The sequence below is a fragment of the Mytilus californianus genome, unplaced genomic scaffold, assembly GCF_021869535.1.
Source record: "Mytilus californianus isolate M0D057914Y unplaced genomic scaffold, xbMytCali1.0.p SCAF_2, whole genome shotgun sequence".
NCBI classification, from domain to species: domain Eukaryota; kingdom Metazoa; phylum Mollusca; class Bivalvia; order Mytilida; family Mytilidae; genus Mytilus; species Mytilus californianus.
This window is the reverse complement of record NW_026262668.1, coordinates 94,105,339-94,129,129: the sequence shown is the minus strand read 5'-3', so window position 1 is coordinate 94,129,129 and position 23,791 is coordinate 94,105,339. Positions and strand designations below refer to the sequence as shown.

The 23,791-nt window shown below is 33.0% G+C and overlaps 1 protein-coding gene across 3 annotated transcripts in view; it reads right to left on the bottom strand.

Moving 5' to 3' along the window:
* Nucleotides 1-5,096: 5,096 nt before the first annotated feature.
* LOC127730411 (uncharacterized) overlaps nt 5,097-23,791 on the bottom strand; it is an 85,267-nt gene continuing 66,572 nt past the window's right edge. For 2 of the 3 annotated variants that reach the window (XM_052238813.1, XM_052238809.1), the window contains 8 exons: nt 22,382-22,483; nt 20,331-21,008; nt 15,522-15,635; nt 14,359-14,477; nt 12,687-12,754; nt 11,259-11,407; nt 8,976-9,152; nt 5,097-8,317 (listed from right to left, as the gene is read on the bottom strand). In XM_052238813.1, coding sequence (XP_052094773.1) covers nt 8,199-8,317; nt 8,976-9,152; nt 11,259-11,407; nt 12,687-12,754; nt 14,359-14,477; nt 15,522-15,635; nt 20,331-21,008; nt 22,382-22,483 — 1,526 coding nt within the window. In that variant the 3' untranslated portion in view covers nt 5,097-8,198. The remainder of the gene's footprint in view (nt 8,318-8,975; nt 9,153-11,258; nt 11,408-12,686; nt 12,755-14,358; nt 14,478-15,521; nt 15,636-20,330; nt 21,009-22,381; nt 22,484-23,791) is intronic. The other variant, XM_052238810.1, reaches the window with a different exon arrangement.

The following is a 23,791-nucleotide window of genomic DNA, read 5'->3' as shown; positions in this document are numbered from 1 at the left end:
GATAGCACGTTGTTATATCATTAGAATGTCACGATAGGCTTACCACACGATATGCTCATTTAAAACTACATGATTTTCAGTTGAAACTAGATGATGTTAAGCTAAGATAGCATGTTGTTATATCATTTGAATGTCACGATAGGCTTACCATACAATATGCTCATTTAAAACTACACAACGTACAGTTGAAAGTATGTGATGTTGAGCTATGATAGCACGATGTTATATCATAATAATATCCCGATAGGCTTGCCATACACTATGCTCATTCAAAACTACACGACGTACAGTTGAAAGTACGTGTTGTTGAGCTAAGATAGCACGATGTTATATCATTATGACGTCACGAGAGGCTTATCATACAATGTGTTGACTTGAAACTACACGATGTAAATTTGAAGTAGTTTGGTCTTGACTTGAAACAGTAAAATGTTAAGTTATAAAAACAGAAGGTAAAGTCAAAATAAAACAATGATAGGATGACATATACTTGTGCAGAGTTGAAGATTTTTGGTGTTGACTTCGAATATAGTACAAATATTAGATCGTTTTATGTTAAATTGAAAGACAATAATGATGCGTAAAACATTACAGAATTATGTGAATTGAAACTGCAATTCTATGGAAAAGAATAAGGGACAAATCCCCAGGATTTTTTCTTCATCATTTGCAAGTTGATGAATATTAATGAAATTTAACTCCGGAGGCAAAATTATATACAAAGAAAGTTTTCCATAAATTCATAAAGCAAAAGAATTACCCATCGCTATATATTACACTTGAATACAGTTTTGCCGTATATTTTACATGTTTTGTTTGGATGTTTTTTTTTATGATTAAAAACCAGACTTTTTTTATGAACAATATTTAAGAAAATATTTATCTATGTTGTGTGTTAATATATACAACATAATATTGTGCTTATAAGACTTATGACTGTGAGAGTCAAATTTTACCTATATAAAATCACATCTATGTAAGAGTTATCGGAGAATTTGTATTTACCACTCCCGTTTTCCCCGAAATAGAACATAAGAATCTGGAATCTTTAAAAACAAAGATCAACTGATATGACAAATATCTTACGCTTAGCGTAGGACTGAGAGGGTCAGAGCTATTTCAGAATGTGACCCCCCCCCCCCCCCCCCCCGATCTTGTTAGAGGTATCTGAAAATTTGAATTTTCTTTTCCACGAAATAAAACAAAAGAATCTGGACTTAATCAAAAGCGATGCGATTACGATTTCCATAGATTGTCGACTAGTTCGTTGAAAATTCGGCTAGGCAAGTAAAGTATATTGTCTTGTAACAAAGCAGGGTTTATTCATATTCACATCACACTTACATGTTCTCGTCCTGATATGCATGTAATATTTGCCACTGTACGTAAAACACACCCCTTTTCCCCGAAATAAAACCAAAAAATCTGGACTTAATCAAAACCGATACTATTTGGATTTCCATAGATTGTCAGAGACGTTTTGTCAACTAGTTTGTTAAAAATTCAGCTAAGCAAGCAAAATATGTCTTGTACAGAGCCAAGATTTATTCATATTCATATCACACTTACATATTCTCGTCCTTATATGCATGTAATAATTGCCATTGTACACTAAATACTAAAACATTTTCATCAATTCTTTTTTATGAAAAGGAGCCTACTTTAAGCACGTTCATCGATTTGACACCCTGTAATTCATGTTTTTTGGGAGCTCCTCGAAAATTATAACACATTCCTTCTTTATTTGCAGAATCGCCAAGTGACGGGTGCCACATATGAAACATGATCTGCTTACCCTTCTGGAGCACCTGAGATCACCCCTTTTTTTTAGGGTTTCGTGTTGCTCAGTTTTTGATTTTCTATATGTTGCGCTTAATATACTGTTGTTTGGCTTTTTATTTTTTTTCTCTCGTTTATTTCGGCAGATGAGTTTTTGTCATGACATTGTCAGTTTGGTTAATAGTTTTATTATCCCTTTTGTATCTTTCGCCTTCTTTTTGTCCATTTTTGTGTATTTTTTTTTCCATTCTCCCCTCCCCCTGAACAGTATAATAGATAGATAAATGAAAACAGAAACCCTTTTCAACAAAAGGAGATCTACAAGTAACTCGACGTGACCGAAATTGTAAATTTCTTCCTCATTAGATATATTGCCCTTAGGGTAGATCGGGTGTCTTCCGCAATCTTAGGGAGCTACCATTTGATTTTTATTGGGGGGCTAGGATGAAATTTTAAAAAAAAGCAGGACAGGAGTTTTGAGTTAAAAAAATACAGGAAAACTTGGCAAAAAAAAGGCAGGATGACAATGTATGTAAAAAAAATCAGAATAAACTAATAATAAAAAATGCAGGACCGAATAGAGTGAAAAATAAAAAGGCAGGACAGAGATAACAACTAAAAAAAAAGGCAGGACAAAATTTGTCATCCTAGCCCTCCCCTCCTCCCTAAAAATCACATGGTAGCTCCCTTAGATTCTCATATAGCACAACACAATCGGTCTAGATCTAAAAAAATATACACATTTTGAGAGAGGAATGTCATTCATATGTTACAGTAGTACTTTTCATTTTGATGAAGAAAATTATATGATTTATCTGATTAAAACGATTATTTGTTTTTGAATACAGAACGTTTTTTGCATATGTTTTTCAACTTTTCCATATAGGGGAGATAACTCGGATAACATTATCTTTTGTCGTTTTTTATTTTTTTTTAATTTTTTGCCATGGCATTGTCAGTCTGTTTTCGACTTATGAGTTTGAAATCCCTTTGGCATATTTCGTCTTTAATGATGAAATGTGTAGGGACTTTATCTATTTTGTTTTGTAGACAGAAAACGAGTCTCGTGATCCCAATTTTTATTGTTTTTTTCTAACATTGAGTTTTCCATGTATAGTTATAAAAAATCTGACAATACTGCATAACCTGTATAGCTTGCAAAATGCTCTGTGGCCCAAACTTTTTATTATGTTTTTTCAAAAAAGAATAAACTACATTTTGGCAAATAATTAAAAAAAATGTACCGATTTTAATTTAGACCACACTCATGAAAACTATAAGAGAGAGAGAGAGAAACTGTTGACATAAAAAAAAAAACATATCTACAAATTAATCAAAGCAAGACCAAAATAATTCATGGACTTTAACAATTTTAACAGATTTTTGATTTTTTTCTTTTTCTTTGAAAACACATATAGATAGAGAGAAGCTGCAAAGAACCAAGAAAATCACTATGGACAAGAAAATAAGTGACGGAAATCATTAATACACCAGTTTCACATTTAACTGCGCATGTCTAACCTAATTAGCCAAACTGTGAAATCACGCGATAATTCCCGAGAATTCATCGACTGGGGGCTTACGGTTGATGTAAGCAGTGACCATGCAGACCTGGAAAAATAATCACCTGATTAAGTGTTTGCGTTTATATGTACACGAGCAACAATTGAATCAAAATATATATTGACGAGACAACTTTATTAACGATGACACATTAAAAGATTTTTAAACGGACTACTGTTGTGTTGTAGAGTAACAGACGATCTAATATGACGCCTGACGTTGTACCTTTAATTGTCACGAAGAAATGCTTGGATTCCCGCTGAGGTCGTTCACTTAGCGGGAAGAATAACATAGAAAAAATAAGCGGGGGTCACTTCATATCCATATATTAGGTCACTGATCAATTAAGAAGTCAATTAACACCTTAGCCATGTGGAATCCTAGTTTTACCTTGTACAATCCCACCAGGTGACAATTGATAAAAACGTACCCTTTTCTACATACAGTTGCTGAAAAAGGGACGACCATATGATATTCTGACGGAAGACAGAAGAATTTTTTCGGATTGAATATTCATCGTCATCTGTTGCTACCTGGGAATATTATACTGTCAATCACGATTTAATGTCCCAGTTGCTACGCATTCTTTTTCTTTTTTTGCTGCGCGAAAAATTTATTTAACTTTTGTACACAATTATTTCCTGCATTTTGTAATACAGATGTTAAAAATGTAAACCCTGTTTCTGTATAAGATACATGTACATAATTTACACTGAGATATTACGGTTAATGCAACTAGATATATTTTAATAATTCAGGAGGGGGTCATTCAGCAATTATGATCTTATTTTATGGTAAAGCAGGATATTCAATTACTGATAATGATATCTTAATGTAAATTCATTCATTATTAATCAGAATAAGAAAATAGATAATTTTTACATAACAAGGATTTTACTAGTACTACGTCCGAAGGATATGTCCACATTTTCTATTTATAAAACCAAAAACATGTTCTAAAGAATATATAATTGAATTACTAGTACCTGTTCTTAGAGACACTCAAAATGTTAGAGCGTTGAAATACAATATGTAATGAGGAAGTAAATGTATACATGAACGCATGCTGGTTAATCAATATAAGTAATGACAGCTGTATAATAAAAATTAAAAAAAAACTACATCATTTGTTACAAAAATCTAATGTGCATGTCTTTCTACACGTTTAAAATCCCTGTATATGTACAATACATAATAGCTACGTTCGCCGTGACAAACATACTGTGTACTGGTATCATCTGTTTACCTGCCTCCAGCACACACCAAGAGAGAGATGTGTATTATCGGTATTTATTATTGTGCTGCCAAATATAAGGGTAAATTGGATAGCCCCTAACCCGAATGATTCAGTCCCTCCCCGTAATCGATCTCTCCTACTTGCGTTAATGAAGCAATCGTAGATCAGCGGAATATACCGACCGAATTATTCGGGTAAGTTAGCCCCCTGTCACGTATGATATCGTTAATTATCGCGGGATTTAAACTAAAACGCGCATTTGATTTCGAGAGCAGGGTTGATAAGTCGCTTATGTGAAACTGGTCTATTGGCTTCTTATTATAAGTTATAGGAGTCATTGTCCATTAATGACTTTACCAATTTAAAAAAAAATGAAATATTCTCCGAGTGGATATATACATAAACCTGGGCACTATCTTACTTGGTGCTGGAAAAATGGTTGGCACTGCTGTAAATGATGTTTTTTTTTTGTTTTGTTTTTTTTAAAGTTGACGATTTAGACTGGAGGCTCTAGGTCAAATTTCATTAGGTTTCATATAGACTTCATGTATAAGCGGAAAGTATACAACAGAATCTACCATACTTTATATTTGGGTTGGCCCCATGCAGTAGGATTCTTCCACCTATCAATTCTTTTTGTTTGATTTCGTGGAAAAGAAAATTCAAATTTTCAGATACCTCTAACAAGGCCGGGGGGGGGGGGGGGGGGGGGGGGGGGGGGGGGGGAGTCACATTCTCATATACCTCTGACCCTCTCAGTCCTTATTATTTGTCATATTAGTTGATCTTTGTTTTTTAAGATTAAGACTCCAGATTTTTATGTTTTATTTCGGGGGAATACGGGAGTGGTAAATACAAGTTCTCCGATAACTCTTTCATAGATGTGATTTTATATGAGTAAAATTTGACCCTCACAATCATAAGTCTTATAAGCACAATATAATGTTGTATATATTAACACACAACATAGATAAATATTTTCTTAAATATTGTTCATAAAAAAAGTCTGGTTTTTAATCATAAAAAAAAAATCTAAACAAAACATGTAAAATATACGGCAAAACTGTATTCAAGTGTAATACATAGCGATGGATAATTCATTTGTTTTATGAATTTATGGAAAACGTTCTTTGTATATCATTTTGCCTGGGGATTTGTCCCTTATTCTTTTCCATAGAATTGCAGTTTCAATTCACATAATTCTGTAATGTTTTACGCATCATTATTGTCTTTCAATTTAACATAAACCGAGCTAATATTTGTACTATATTCGAAGTCAACACCAAAAATCTTCAACTCTGCACAAGTATATGTCATCCTATCATTGTTTTATTTTGACTTTACCTTCTGTTTTTATAACTTAACATTTTACTGTTTCAAGTCAAGACCAAACTACTTCAAATTTACATCGTGTAGTTTCAAGTCAACACATTGTATGATAAGCCTCTCGTGACGTCATAATGATATAACATCGTGCTATCTTAGCTCAACAACACGTACTTTCAACTGTACGTCGTGTAGTTTTGAATGAGTATAGTGTATGGCAAGCCTATCGGGATATTATTATGATATAACATCGTGCTATCATAGCTCAACATCACATACTTTCAACTGTACGTTGTGTAGATTTAAATGAGCTTATTGTATGGTAAGCCTATCGTGACATTCAAATGATATAACAACATGCTATCTTAGCTTAACATCATCTAGTTTCAACTGAAAATCATGTAGTTTTAAATGAGCATATCGCGTGGTAAGCCTATCGTGACATTCTAATGATATGAAAACGTGCTACCTTAGCTTAACATCACGCACTTTCAGCTGTACGTGGTGTAATTTAAAATGAGCAAATTATATAATAAGCCTATCGTGACATTATAATGATATAACATCGTGCTGTCTTAGCTGAACAACACGTACTTTCAACTGTACGTCGTGTAGTTTTAAATAAGCATATTGTATGGCAAGCCTACCGTGATATTATTATGACATAAGATATTGCTATCATAGCTCAACATCACGTACTTTCAACTGTACGTCGTGTAGTTTTAAACGAGCATATCGTGTGGTAAGCCTATCGTGACATTCTAATGATATAACAACGTGCCATCTTAACTTAACATCACGTACTTTCAACTGTACGTTGTGTAGTTTTAAATGAGCAAATTGTATAATAAGCCTATTGTGACATTATAATGATATAAAATCGTACTATCGTAACTCAACATTACAAAATTTCAACTGTACGTCGTGTAGTTTCAAGTGAGCATCTTAGCTTAACACGTTGCATCGTGTTGTTTTAAGTCAACAAATTGTATGGTAAGCCTTTCGTTTCAATATAGTAGTGTAGCATCGTGTTATCTTAACTTAACATCATGTACTTTCAACTGTGCATCATGGTGTTTTGAATCAACAGATTGCATGATAGACCTATCGTAATATCACAATGATATAACATCGTACATTCTCAGCTCAACATTTATTAATAACATGTCAGCACCATACATTTTAGCTATTCATTTTATTTGTTATCATAGCTATCGAATTGTATGACTGAGCAGTATCCATCTGCAAGCTAACATCATGCAACGTCAACTTCACATCATGTACTTTAAACCCAACGTTACGTGTGTTTGGCATATCATCACAACATCGTGACTTATCATTATACTATCACGACTAAAGCACTTGTCATTGCAAGTCAACATTGTGCAAATTCAACTTAGCATATTGTAATTTAGATTTAGCATTTTGATGACTCAATTCAACATCACGCTGTCTTAACTTTACATTTTAAGCTTCAGCATAACGTTTTGTAAATATCTAATATATGACAGCTGAGGCTTTCCATAGTCATGGACAGAATTTCATAGTGAAATATTGTCCAGAAGGAGGTGACAAAATTTCATGGACAAGGACACTATTTCATAGTAAAATATTGTCTTGGACAGTATTTCATTATGAAATAGTGTCCGCAGACAATAATTTATATGAAATTTTGTCCGACGGACAATATTTCATGGGAGACAATATTTTATGTTACAGATTTACAGCCAAAACGGGGAAATATTACCTAGAATTAAAAGGTCAGAAATCGAAGATTTGTTGTCAAAACAATATCAGTGTTATGTATCTTTGTTTAAAATAGCCGTCGGATATTTTTTCTACAAAATAAAATGAATTTCTTCTCAAAAACTATCAATTGATATCAAAACTCGAAAAAAAAACAACAAAAAAAACTGCCTTTACCTAGAGACATATATATGTTTCTGCTTTACCATATGAATTTTTAACTATTGAATGGAAATATTTAAATGGTTAGTCAAAATTCGCGAGTTTTCACTTTAAAGTTTTAGCCATGTCGGCCATGTTAGAGGGAAACGGGATCACCGGACATATTTTTTAAACAAAATTCCCCAATGATGATAGTGGTTAAGGTAGGCTAAAATAGCAGTTTTAGAGAAGAATTTTTTTGTAAAAATTAACAGACGACGAACACAAAGTGATTGGAAAGCACACACTGGTACTTTGTGCCAGGTGAGCTAAAGCTACATGTTAAATGCAATACGAGCTTAAATACAGTGTTCATATTAAAATAATATATGTCCATGTACACATTTCAACACTTTGTAGGTACAAATGCTGGATTTTCATAGTGGCTCAATTCGGTAAGCAGCTTTGGCCTATACATTCGGATAGTCGTCATGTCCATCAGCCTTTGTGAATCCTCTTGAACTTCTAAAAATAGACAAAAAGACTATAACGAACCCATCTTTATGAAGCTGATACCCAAGTGGTATTGTGGTAGTGTGCTTGCTTCGAATGTGGAAGTTGTGGTTTCGATTCCCTGTCTGACGAAAGCCATTTACTGCTTCTCCGCCAAGCGGGAAGCATTTAGAAATAGGAGCAAAGAATAGTTCTGCTGGAGTCAGAAACATATGTGCATGAAGGGTGATATGTCCTCTTGCGAACTCATCATAGTGAACTTGTATGTTGAAAAATCCTGCTCAGCGTATCGGTCTAGCAATCAGCAGTGCTTTTAATTATATCACACCCGCATGTTCTCGCCCTTAAATGCAATATTAATGTAACATTTGTTTGACGCTGAACACCAATCTGCCAACCCATCAATCTCTACGAAACCATAAAGTATGAAGATGGACAAAAGGGCAGAAAACATGCTTTTATAATTAATTTATTTATAAATAAAATACATTGTTTATAACAAAAGAGGTATGCACTTTTGGAATTTAAGGAAAGTTTCAACAGACTTGAAATAGTGAAATTGATCTAACATCGTGCATTGTTTAACTTCAAGACTTTCTTTAATGTTTAAATTCCGGAGTCGATTATGGATCTTTAAAAAAATCCGACATATGCTAAACATATAAATTACCATAGCAAACATTTGTTTTACACTTACCAAGGTTTTGCTCAGGTTTATGTTTGATCATTTGTTTCCGTATTAGGTGTACAGTGGTTACTATAACTATAAATCCAAACACCGCTGAACATGCACTTATAACAGCTATCCAAAGTTTTGACAATTTTGATGTACCGCTTTCTGTTGAATCTAAATGAAAAATAAAAATATTAACATAAATTACTTAAAATCTTTATCTAATTCTTCCATAGATACAAAAATTTGTTTTGCAAGTTTTTCTGTACCTGTAGAAAACTTATATCAAACGGAATAGCACGTCTTAATTTTTATGATGATGTTGTTTACCGAGCACAGAAATTTAGATACGATCCGGGTAAACTTATCAATCCTTTAAATAAACTTATTCTAAAAAGTTACCTATTCAACACTGTAACGAGGTCTTTGAATATTGTTTTCATTGGTATAAATATTGACTTTGATATCAGTAAATTAAAACAATACTAAATAGTATTGTTATACACATATGCGCTTTTACGGTACTACGATCTGTCGATACCTTTATTTTGGCATTGCACAAGGTTAGGTTTTTCTTTCACTGTTAATGACGTCTTTACACTTAATTCATTGGATATTGGATGTGTACTGATTGATATTTGAGTCTAAGATACATGATTTTTTTATTAGTTGTTATTGGCTTTGAACTAGCTGTCAGTAATTGCGAGTACTATATATAAGATCTACTCTTAGATCAGTACTTTGTGTCTTTTTTGTTGTCAGGAGTGTATAAATACCCTGCCACGTCCGGTCTGTGTTGGATGTTTTTTCGGCTTTGTATCGATCTTATTAATTAAGCCCTTTTCAACTGATTTTTATAGTTTGTTCCTATGTTGTACTGTAACACCACTGTCCCAGGTTAGGGGAAGGGTTGAGCCCTCACAAACATGTTTAACTCCGCCACATTATTTATGTGCCTGTCCCATGTCAGGAGCCTGTAGTTCAGTGGTTGTCGTTTGTTCATTCTTTCACATTTATTTTTCGTAAATTGTTTTGTTATAAACTAGGCCGTTAGTTTTCTCAATTGAATTGTTTCATATTTTTCATGTCGGAGCCTTTTATAGTCGACTATATGTTGCAGGCCGTACGTTTGCCTATAATTGCTCACATCCGCTTCATTTCAAATTTGATGGATAGTTGTCTCATTGGCAATCATACCACATCTCCTTATTTTTACATATATTTCGTTAAAGGAATTGAAGTTCGACGACCTTAGACGGTTTAGAAAACTATTTTTACATTTTTGTTCAAATTCCTAAATTTTATCATGCAGCCCAAGCACCTAGTTTGCTGAATACATACAAGTGTGTTTTTTTTTCAATAGTTTGTCCTTAACTTGGTCAGAGTAAAATTCATGAAGCACAATGGATCAATCCCTTCTATATGAATAAAAAAAATTGCGGCTTAATAGCCTGTATATGCTAAGAATTTTCTATCCCAGGAATAGATTACCTTAGCTGTATTTGAGAAAACCTTTCGGAATTTCGGGTCCTCAAAACTCTTCGTACTTTATTTGGCCCTTTTAACTTCTTTTATTCGAGCGTCACTGATGAGTCTTTTGTAGACGAAACGCGCGTCTGGCGTACACAATTTTAATCCTGGTATATCTATGATGAATTGGTATACAAAAACTCATCTTAACTTCATTTCATCACAATAAGCAGAACTACTTTTATTGGGCATTGCTTAGTTTGATGTTAACTTAAATCGGTTACATGTTTGTACTTACATGAGCAACACGACGGGTGCCACATGTGGAGCAGGATCTGCTTACCCTTCCGGAGCACCTGAGATCACCCCCGGGATTTGATGGGGTTCATGTTGCTCAGTCTTTAGTTTTCTATGTGTTTTGTATGCTGTTGTGTGTCTTTTGGTCTTTTTCTTTTTTTGTCATGGCGTTGTCAGTTTATTTCCAACTTATGAGTTTGAATATACCTTTGGTATCTTTCGCCTCTCTTTTAGAATCAGATTTTTTTTAAATTGATAAATGTAAATATTTCCTTTTTTTATCTTTTTTAGTGATTACTTCTTATATGTTAGATTTATCCTCGGCATTCATGTTTTAATGTAAATACTCGTATCTGTGAAATAATAGTAACTTTTAGAGCTCTTAGGGTAATTTTCATATAATATAATGCACTGTTAATAACCGTATATTTAACATATAAATACAAAGTTTACTTTAACAAAATACGACATTAAAATAAACCTTTCCACTCAATGAACATTGAGAAGTCTTACCGTCAATCACATTGAAAGACAAAGCTTTAACAGTTTGATTTCCGATCTTTAAAAGATGCTTCTGTTTCATCGCATCCAATATCATCGTGATGTCTTCTTTCGATTCTGTGCTAGTAATAACGTCATGATTAGCAATAAGACTGCCTTTCCTGTTAAATTTTATTTAAAAAATTAATTATTTGTCACAAACACATGACGTCTCTGAAATAATACCAAATAAGACATGTCTTTATCATGGATATATCGTTTTTGTAAAAGGTACCTGCTAGTTGTACCAATCCAATCTTTATTTTTCTTTATTTGTCAATAACATGTATCACAGTAAGTGAAATATAATGAGTAACATGATACAATCCCCTAGATATTATTATTTGCACTCAATATGGTCTTCTTACTGAAAAATAGTCGGGTATCTTTTTATAATACACAGTCAATTTTCTACGACGTGTGTTTAATCTTTGTGCTCTTCCTTGAGGACTACATGTGTGTATTACACAGGTTAAACGTTCATATCACAGGTATTTAACACACATAAGTTTCTCTAAGAAATAATACTGAATCTCCGTGTTCGACTAGGATTTTTAATAAATAAAAAAAAGAAAGAAATATCGAGTTTAGAACAAAATCAGACAATTTCTTATTTGGGAGCAGTGTTCAAATTAGATCAAGGTTTGGTGTTACCGTCTCAGGTTGTTACATTAACAATCGAACAGTTCAGGGACAGAGGAACAAAATCTTTTATATATAAACAATCGAGAATAGGGAGCAGTTTTCTGAAAAAAACAGAAATTACAGACATTTTTGAAAAACGAACAAGTTTTGGTTCGTCAAACTGGGCTGTTTTTGTTCTTCGGCTGGGTTGTTGTCTCTTTGACATATTTACCGTTTCCATTCTCCATTCTATTTGATTCGGTCAGACAATGTTATAGTAGTTCAATACATAAACAAGCAAGGGGGTCGCTCTCCTCAGCTTTGTCAAAGGACTTGGGATCTATGGATGTTTGCTTTATAAAACAATATTTATCTGACAGCAGCACATATTGCCGGAGTACACAATGTGTCAGCAGATCAATTGAGTCGGATAAAAATCCATGCGACAAAGTAGACATTGGACAATTCAGTTATGCAACATTTTTTTTCAAATTTGGGGGCATCCAACCATAGTTCTCTTTTCAACAAACGAGAACAGGAAAGCAGTTGTATTTTGCTGATGGATAAATCACCCACAAGCATTGGCATTGGATGATCTGTCCACAGGATTACACAACATGTTTACATATGCTTCCCCCTGGCACTATTACCAAAAGTATTACAAACTCATGCAAAAATGTGAGTGCGAGATAATACTGATAGCTCTGCTTTGCCAAGATAACATTGGTATCCCCAATTGTTACAACTTGATTGACAAATTTGGACTAAGATACTTACGCAATTGAGAACAACGTGATATTTATAAAAGCGTCCTTGATAGATGAGTGAGAATAATACTCAAACAACTGAAAAAGAAAAATGTATTTGCATTGAGTATTTATCTACAAATTAAATGAACATTTTTTTCTAAGAAATATGTAAACATAATGCTAAAGATGAGGTAAATGCTCTCTCTCTCTCTCTCTCTCTCTCTCTCTCTCTCGATCTCGAGTTATTTAGGTACCCATTAAACTATACAAACAGTCTACACCAAACTAAGCATGGAAATGCCACTTTCTAAGAATAGGATTTTGGTCAAAAGGTCAAAAGAAGGTATGAAAAGACTAAAATTTCGGAATAACTTTCGTTTCCGAACAAACATATTGAGTTATTGTTAAGATTTTTACATAAGGTTGAAAATGTGACATGGGTTGAGTTACCCCCTTCTGATTTTGATAACAAAAGTTTGGGTCACAGCGGAAATTAAATGACAGATATATAATTTTTTTTATATATCTTTTATAACACATCGGTCAGCAAATACATTTTAATTGAATTGTAGACCAACAGATTTGTCTTTTAGTAAGATATGAAACCAGAGCTTGAAAAAAATATTGATGGTTAGCATTTGTGATAGGAAGTTATAACTAACTTTCCATTATTTTCAGTTTTAATGAAAGTTAGATCTACCGTTAAAATGCTTTTAATCAATAATATAGAATAAACCCCTATTAATGCACCTAAGAATGTAAAAATCAAAGGAAATGCCTTCATGTAATCTGTAATTGCTTACATTTACAGACACTTACAAAAAAACTTGTAATTGTGCAATTTTAGAATGCATTAATTTATATGTCTGGGTTTTTCAAGAACAGTCGGGGCTTTTTCGATTACCGTCTAGGTTTAATTGAGTAAACAAAAATGTTCATATTGGTTCAAATGCGATCTATAATTGCATTTACGTTTGATTTTTTAAGGATTCGAATACATTGTAAAATAGCAAAAATACCGAACTCCAGCGGAAAGTCCTTTATAAATTGGCAAATTCAAAAACTCAAAAACATAAAAACCAATTGAAAACAACTGTCATATTCCTGATTTCGTACAGGCATTTCCTTATGTAGAAAATGGTTGACTAAACCTGTTAAACCTCTCATTTGTATGACAATCGCATAGAATTCGAACGTACTTTTCAAAACACAATTGTTTTAAACGGTTTTGACAATTTTGTAAGAAAAGTGTCGTTTTGTATAGGTTTTCACATGTTTTAAGAAATTTATGACTATGTGCTATTGTCCGTCACTAATAAAAGTCAGTTTTAAAAAGTATAACAAAAATGCCGAACTCCAAGGTAAATTTAAAAAGGGGAAGTACAAGACACTTGTTGGTTAAACCAGGTTTTAAAAAGATACCTCATGACTTTTCTTATTCATATATTCTTTGAAATATTTTATTCCTAGTACGAACCCGAACGTTTTGATAGTAACAGTAGCCATGTTGGTAAATTCGAGGGACACACTAGAAACAAATTTGAAAGAAAGCACCTAAAAACAAGTTTGTTGTCAATTTGCCTTCAGAGACGATTTTTGTTAAACGGTTTACTGATGAACGACAACAGAGGACACACTATGTAATATCATTCCTTCGGTCATGTGCTCTAAATAAAGGTATACATCATAAATAAATATACCCCTGTGAAGGTATCTTGGAACAGTTTTTTGTATGTTGCAGTTGTTGTATCTGTCAAATCCACTGTGACTTCGAAATCAAGGCGCAAATCTATTCTCTCTATATACGTCTTTTCCACTCCTATTAAATGAAAATAAAAACCAATAATTTCTAGGGGGAAAAAAGGAGAAATTCAAAATATTTAATGACCCTTAGCAGCATAATTAATCAAATAATCAAACAACAAAAAGAAGGCGCATTTTAAATATGTGACTCAGATGCGCTCATAATTTGAAAAGAGGAAATACACCTCAGAAGACATGAGTTCCAAAAAAATAAGGTACATTGAAGTGAAAGGTCAAGATTACATGTGTGTTATAACTGTACACGATACGCTGGCTTGGATATTGACAAACATGCCAAATATAATACATCAAGTCTGATGGATAACTATATCTGGCACAGACAAGCTTACTCGTAAAAAATATCAATGACTGCATTTTCAAGTTTATGGTCAAGGTCAAATACATATAAGTGATACAATAAAACGTTTTCTCTAATTCTTCGTCAATTTATCCCTAGGGTTCTGCACCCATTGTATAAAAAAAATTTAATCAATGTGTGGTTCGTTTGATCTCAGTTCTTCATTGGTTAAAATCCTATTATGACGTCGAATTTTCTTGCTTTCCTCTGAATTTCCTATTGTGACGGCATGAAAAAAGGCGACCATGCCTGATGACGTCACATAGAAAGAACACATCTTTTTGCAGATCAGTCGAAAAGAAGGAATAAATTTGCCTGCGTATTGTTTAAAAATCATTAGAGAAACAGATTCCACCACCAAATCTCGTGTAATACGGTATTTATCCACTCTCGACAGTTAAATCTTAAATATTTAAAACGCTCGGCGAGCCTCGCGTTTTAAATTTGAAAATTTAACTGTCTCCGAGTTGATAAATATCGTATCACACTCGATGCAGTGGTAGAATCTATATATATATATACAAGTATATTAATCTGCATCAAAATATGACAAATTTATGGACCATATATAGCTATGTGATAAAAAACAATAAAAACACAGGCTCAAATGCATCTCACACTTCGAAATTGTATTTTTCATCAGCAAAATAATAGAAGTAGAATTTTATTATTGGAATATCTTATATTGAAACTTATTTATACCTTCTGTAGAAGCAACACTTGTAGCTTTTTGTGTCGTAAAGAAAGCTGCACTGTTAGTTGTTGATGAAACAATACTTTGTCCGGGGCTGACACTCATAGTTGATGTCATTAAATCTAAAATAGATAGATTGATAGATCTAAATTAGAATGGTCAGTTTCAAATATAATAACATGTAATTATAAAAATAAGAAGATGAGGTATGATTGTCTATAAGAAAACTCTCCACCAGAGACCAAATGACATAGAAGTTCACAATTATAGGTGACCGAAAGGCCTTCAACAAAGAGCAAGACCTATACCGCATAGTCAGATATAAAAGGCTCCGAAATGACAAATGTAAAACAATTCAAAAAGAGAAAAATAACGGCCTGGTTTACGTCCAAAACAATGAAAAAAACCAAATATGATATACAGAAACAAACGACAACCACTGAATTACAGTCTCCTGACTTAGGACAGTCACATACGGAATGTGGCGGGGTTTAAACAGTTTGCTGGCGCCATCGCCTTTCCCTTACATGGGATATTGGTGTAACTGTACAACATAAGAACTATCAATAAAAATCAGTTGAAAAGAGCATTATTCATCAGATCGATATAATACAGAAAAAACATCTAGCAAAAACACAGACGGGCGTGGCAGGGTATTCATACATTACCTCAACAAAAAAGGCAAGATCTGAGAGTAATCGCAGTTACTGCCGGCTAGTTCAAAGGCGACAGCAACTCATCATAAAATCATACATCTAAGACTTGATACCGAAGGAAGTTTTTGGTATTCATTGAAATATGATCTTTAATTTCTAAATTAAATCCTGCCTTTATAGATCTTAGGGTCTCCAGAAGTTTTTGTTTATATGAATGATACTTTGTGTTTTGAGCAAAAACTAAAGAAGATAGAGAGAAGCTAAACAGAAAAAATGATCAGCAATACAAAATCAACAAAAAAGAAATTTTTGTCATGAATTCTTGTCTACAATGTTGGAGCTAGTCCATTGTTGATTATGCACATAAACCTAGGTGAGCGACACAGACTCTTTAGAGCCTCTTGTGTTTATCTGTAACAAACATTTTAAAATTTCAAACGTATTGGTCAAGTAATTTATAAGTAATCTGCACGGAAAAAAACATAAAGTGCTGTTTTCCAATAGATCAAGGAAATAACTACTAAACGGTAAAGGTAAAAATCCGCAATATTGAACTTGACCTCCATTTTGTATTAAAATATAACAATATATTTTAATTTGAAAACCTTTGGTCGAAGGGTTCACAAGTTATTGCACGGAAACTGTTGGAAGCCGCTCACCCGACCACCACCCGCCGTATTTACTTATGAATAAAGTAGACCATTTTCATATTACCAACTTTTGACTCCGGAATTATATTTTTTCGACAGGTTACTTTCTCTGTGGTAGGACATCCTGGTATTCGGTCAGGCAAGAGCAACGCAAATAAGTAAATTCAAGCTTTTAATCGGTACAATTTTGAGGGAAAGTTAACTGTTTAATGCTTTCTATACATGACTGAATCATCAGAAAACAGTAAACTTTCCTCCAAATTGCACCAATTATATATTTGATTTTATACTTCTTTAAACAGCTCGTAATTGATCGAGTACCAGGACGTCCTACCAGAGAGTAGGTAACCTGTCGAAAAATTATAGAAACGGAGTCAAAAATCGGAAATATGAAAATGGTCCGTTTAATGCAGTCAATATATACTGTTGTTTGTTTGGAGATGTAGTACATTATATACAGTTATTTAGTAACTACTATTTTGACCGGGAAACTGGATTCTCTCGAATTTGCTCCTCAATGTGATAAATCAAAATCAAAGTACTGAAGTACTGAATATCGGATGACCGCAAGTTCTGGTGGATAGTCACAGGCACTTGTCTAAAAAAAAAATCTCTATACCTGAAAGTTAGGTTAAGGTACATAGATTTTTTTTCTGAGACAAGTTCCCGTGTGGATGATGAATAGATGACAGAGAATTCAACCTCACCGTAATTCAGTGATAATTATTATATTGTAGTGATATAATCATGGGACAATCATTTGTTATCAGTATAATCTGGTTTGTTGTTATATATTATATCAATATTTGGACAACAGTTATATATATAGCAGATCGTCTTAATAACTCTACCGGCAAATTTTCATCCATTTATACCATCATTCTATTCTACTATTCTAATGATAGTGCAGTGCAAGTGCATGGTGGACACTCTTCTGTAATAATTCGTTTTTCTAATAGGTTTGATTTTAGAAGGTCAGGAATAACCATTATTTGGTGGATTATGCCTCAATTCAGGTATAATCCACCATTTGATATATAATAAGATAAACCAATTGAGGTATAATGCAGTTTTTATCCCCAAAAAAATTTAAGAGATATAAAAGCATATGTTTGCATTTACCATAACAAGCTTTGATGAACACTTAGTGATGACATGTAATTGATTCTGACACTTCATGCTGCATTTTGTATGGGAAACCCTGAATAAATATGACCCTCCTTTTCCTACTTATAAATTCTTAGTTTTCATCTACTAAATCTTATTTTTGTTCTGCAGTCTCTTCCTGTCCATTTCGGCTAACAAATCTTAAAGTTGGAACTGATGTAGACTTAACATGCTTAGGGAAACCAGTCGTCAATGTCCATCAATTAGTGGATTATACCTCAACCGAGGTATAATCCACATTTTTTATAAAACACAGCACAGGAATTCAGAAGCAGTTACATGTCACCAGTGAGAACTCATCAAAGCTTAATATGGTATATGCAAAATAAAATGCTCGAATATGTTTTTTAAAAAATTCTGTGATAAAAACTGCAATATACCTCATTTGGTCTATCTCACTATATGGCAAAAGGTGGATTATACCTGAATTGAGCTATTATCCACCAATTAATGGTTATTCCTGACCTGTTTAGTAGGCATTCATATTTCTCCCGCTAAAGAATATATATTGATGAAATTGATGAAATTAATATATATCAAGCGATAAGAGATATTCATCCGCAAACACAATTTGTCGGTACGTGTTAATAGATATTAATGATTTTTTTACTTGTATATATATATTTCTCACGACAAAACATTTTCATATTATTTATCTATGTTCTTAAAAAATATTTTCATGAGTATTCATTGAAAAAATGAATCGCTGTGTGTATTTTCATTGGCTAGAGGTATGTGGAGGGGGGCCTCTGGCCTTTGTTAGTCTTGTATGTTTTTTTTAATTTAAGTTCATTTATATGTTTTGGAGTTTAGTATGACGTTAATTTTCACTGAATTAGTACACATTTTTATTTAGGGGCCAGCTGAGGACCACCTCCGGGTGAGGGATTTTCTCGCTGCGTTGAAGACCCATTGGTGGCCTTCGGCTGGTATCTGCTCTTTGGCCGGGTTGTTGTCTCTTTGACATATTCCCCATTTCCATTCTCAATTTTATTATAACAAGCGATAAGGAATTTATTTTGCACTCGATAATATCCGCGTATTTATAAGAAATATGTTCGGTTATCAGTCAAAAACGCAAGTCACGTGGGTAAAAATGTCTGCGGCAACATAACACCGGAATGCCCTCAAGGTCATCCGCTGTAAAAATACTTGATGAATATTTTCTACAATTTCTTATATTTATACCACATATTTTTCATAAAAATATGAAATTTGTCCACCTACTGTAAATAAATAAGTTGATAATTCACATCCAGCCTTTTATGAGCGGTTTATGAACATATTTAAATAAAACGAGCAAACAAGGAAGTAAATTTCCTTCAAGTTTTTCTTTTTTTGCAATAAATTAGTTGCTTAAGATTAAAAGTACATTTGTTTATAGCATTGCGGTTTAGAATTTTTTGGAACATAATCGATTCCGTTTTGAACTTCAAATACCACTTAAATGTTTCAAATACTTTTTATAAGTACATCAGGTTTCCTCAAATTCTGTATGTATTTGACTGTAAAAATGTTTAGGCTATTAGTAAACATTCTTTAATATTCAACATTCTGAATCTAAATTGTTTATCATAAAGATCTGAATTTGTTTAGTTCATTGTATTCCATATTCATATTGTGTGTCTTTTAATCTCTCTTAATTGGAACTATTTAATCACAGCTCTTACACAGATGTTGATTTCAATTTTCAAACCTCTTTTTGATGCTTTCAAAAGCACGACACTTCTTCACCAAATATGTAAAAAGAAAGAATAACCTCTAATTTGTTTTAAATTTTTTTTTCATAACACCTAGGGAAAGTTATCATCCGAGGAATTAAAGTGTCAGGCAACATCACAATTTAACCAGAACTTGATAAGATGAAAAACATCACACAACCCGAAGATACCCACATTACTAGATCGTATTTTTCTCAAATTATAATAAATCGGTCTATAGCAGAATGCAAGAATTCATGGTTTCTTTATTTGTATAGCTATATCAAGTATTTTAGTATTTTGAGCTTGCATTACGTATCTGAGAGTATTCTTTGAATTGATATGTTCAGTATTGTTTTACCTGTACATGTGTTTGTCGTCTAAACATCTGATGCTACCGAGTTTATTAGGTTTTTTTATCTGGTTGTTCCTTCTCTACGCCTTTCAATAATACCTTGATTTGCATAAATAGAGAAAGAAAGTGCCAAGTAGATGTCGACTTGTAAATTGATTTTTGTTTTATCATGTTTTGGTGATTGTCCTTTTGGTGTATACCACACATTTACGTTTATTCATAAGCAAGACCCCAATGATTAAATACTAGGATTCAAATGAAAGAATACTATCGTTGATAACAATCCTACCTGTACATTTCTCGACAATAACAGTATCACTGTAAGACTCTTGCAGCGATGTTCCATTCTCCACAACTTTTGCAACTATTGTAATATTGAAGTGATCAACCTCCGACATATTTGTCCCAAATACTTCAATTGTATTTAATACATCCATAGACGACAGTACAAATGTTCCCGTAATAATTTCTTGCCCTAAACTCAAATTAAAGTTTTCTGGAACCGTTACGCTTATTTCAAGCGTCTCTGAACTATCTATGTCTTTCAAAGGTGCATTTATTTGTAAATTGGCATAATGTTTCTTCATGCTAAAGCAATCGACTCTAACTCGCATGTCAACACCATCAACAATAGGTTTGATAAGAACAGAAATGAAACTATTTCTCGTTGAGTTTCGTGAACCTTGTACCAACTCAGCAAGAACATGAAATGTAAAATTTCCAGATAAATCCCTTGGTGGCATAAAACTAATATTTCCGAAATCACTAAAATTCAATTCCCAACGATAATCAACCAAATGTCCAAATGAAAATGTAGAATTTTCAGGAAAATTTATAATGTATATCTTGAAACTGTCGTATGGTGTTCCATTTGTAGCTTTTGCCGACATATATATTGCAATTTCTGAATCTTCAAACCCCTCGGCATCTCGAGCATCTACTATTGGTGGTTCAACTGGTGGTGTATCTGCAAATGTGGAAATGAAAAAGAAAAGTGAAGCATTAGAATTTTTAACGGTAATAATCACATAATTAGACACGAATCAAGTTTCACATATACGATTGATTTGTCGCATTGTAGTCCTCAACAAAGATGTTTGAAAGTAGAGCAATGAAATTACTATCCTTCGTCATGAATAAAATTGTATTCCTATTTTGTCAGCATGAAAGTATCATTGTTAAATGAGAAACTACATCATAATAATAATTGGATTTAACATTAAACACATATCTATATATATCCCGTTTATAAATCTGGTAATTAATTAAGAAACAAACATTATTGATAGCTTATTTTTTAGTGTGTGCATAAAAAAATATTGGAAACTAAAATTACTGCTACCAAAGCTCTCAAAATGATACCAACCACTTTTATAAAATCCTCGATTTGCTATTTGAAAACACCACATTAATTTGGATAAATCACAAACTATTCTATTCAGGTGTAAGAAGGAGAATCGGATACAGATGTGCACTATAGTCTGCGGGAATGACAAAGTCCATGTCATGCCACATTAAACACCAACATTCTTTCGAATGATAAATGCAAAAGGAGGACGGAAAGAAGAATAGACGGACAAGCACCCCATCACCATATACCACCAGTTTCCAAAGTGAGAGGTATATAAAGAACAACATGTGGAAAGCACTTCTTACAGATGCTCTCCGAAATGCACATAGGTAAGGTATCGAGAAACCAAAATTGATTGATACCAATACTTTCTCCAGAGCCACAATGATCACAAAAAAACATTTTTTAGTATCCACTTTTAGCGACTTGTACAGGCCCACTGACCCTGGCTATGCACTAGGAGCTGGGCACATGCCAAATCACACTGATAAACATTAAAATATCAGTTATATTTCAAAGAAACCAGTATTTTCTTTTTTAAAGATCAATTGACATGTTGACTTAGATAAATAGATGTCTTTACATTCAATATATTTTCAATCTGTATCAATTGTATTACAATCAAAAAAGGGAAAATCAAGTTAACATCTGGGAACTATGTTTTCCAAACATTCCTATTTTGAGAAACAATGAACTTACATTTTTTAAATCTCAAATTCAATAGGCATCTACCCCTTCCTTATATCTACTGTCCGGTAAAGTCTCATTCAAATCAGACAAAGGAATACAGTATGGAAACAATTTGTTTCGGACAGACATACAGACAGACAGACGGAGGCGAGCATAAAAAAGATTACGCACAGTAATACTTAAAAATGAATAAAACTACTAGATCATCATATAAACAATATCAATATATGGATGAATCAACAGTATATAACAAAAATTCGAAGAAAATATTTTTTTTATTTTTTTTTATAAATAGCTACCTCCGCTGCAATCGGAACCATAGAATCCAAAGTCACAGACACAATTATTGTTGTTTGTACAATTTCCATTTCCAGAACAATTGTTCTTGTCATTACAAATGCCTAAAATTAACAAAAAACCTTCAGTAAAAAATATGGAATCTTGAAAATTGAAAAGATAAAGAAAAACTATATTATGTCTTCTGATAAGAAACAATTTTGCTGTTGTTAGTTATTTACACAATGATCAACAATGCGCGTACATGTGTTGTTTCTTTTTTTATTATCATGTAACAAATTTTTATTTGGCGATGGGAATATTTCTCGCTTCTTAAAAACAATTTTCTTTCGTCTTTAAAATGAATTACGTTTTAAACTAGGTATAAGACAAAATAAATGCTCCAGCAGCTTATTATTTCCAATTAAGTAGTGTCTTATAACTTTTTTGGGAAAAGCTGAGTTACAAAAAAAACATGTACACAGACGTAAACGTGTTTATTTAAAATGTGTTATAAATAGATACAAGACCCGTTCTTATTATTTTTAAACGGTAGTCCACAAACACTTTTGATATAGAAATATTAGTGTCCAAACATTTTGACAATGTCATTTTATGAATAAGCACATCATAGATATCAGGATTGAAATTTTGTACTTGCGCCAAACGCGCGTTTCGTCTACAAAAGACTCATCAGTGACGCTCGAATAAAAAAAAATTAAAAAGACCAAATAAAGTACGAAGTTGAAGAGCAATGAGGACCAAAATTTCCTAAAAGTTTTGCCAAATACAGCTAACGTATTCTATTCCTGAGGTAGAAAAGCATTAGTATTTCAAAAATTCAAAGTTTTGTAAACAGTTAATTTATAATTATGACCATATCAATGATAATTCATGTCAACACAGAAGTGCTGACTACTGGGTTGGTGATACCCTCGGGGAATAAAAACTCCACCAGCAGTGGCATCGATCCATTGTTTCAGCATTAGAGCACTTCGCGCTTTGTTCGATACGATGGTTGATATTATAGTGAAAGTTTGCAACGACTTTCATTTGCTTATGTACTTTGTCTTTAGAGTGTCTAAATGCCATTTTGTTTTTCTTTGTTAAAATTGTTAATTATTTGTTTTAATAGTGATTAAGATAATAACACACTGTTGACTGCTGTACTCCAATTTTTGACATTCTTACCTATTATGTCTGTTTGTATTGCTCACACATTGTTGTCAATATAATGGAATTAATATTCGACTGTCTGCATGTGAGAGGTTAAGAGGCTATAAAACCAGGTTTAATCCACCATTTTTACATTAGGAAATGCATGTACCAAGTCGGGAATATGACAGTTACTTTCCATTCGTATGATATGTTTGAGCTTTTGATTTTGCCGTTGGATAAAGGACTTTCCGTTTTGAATTTTCCTTGGAGTTCGG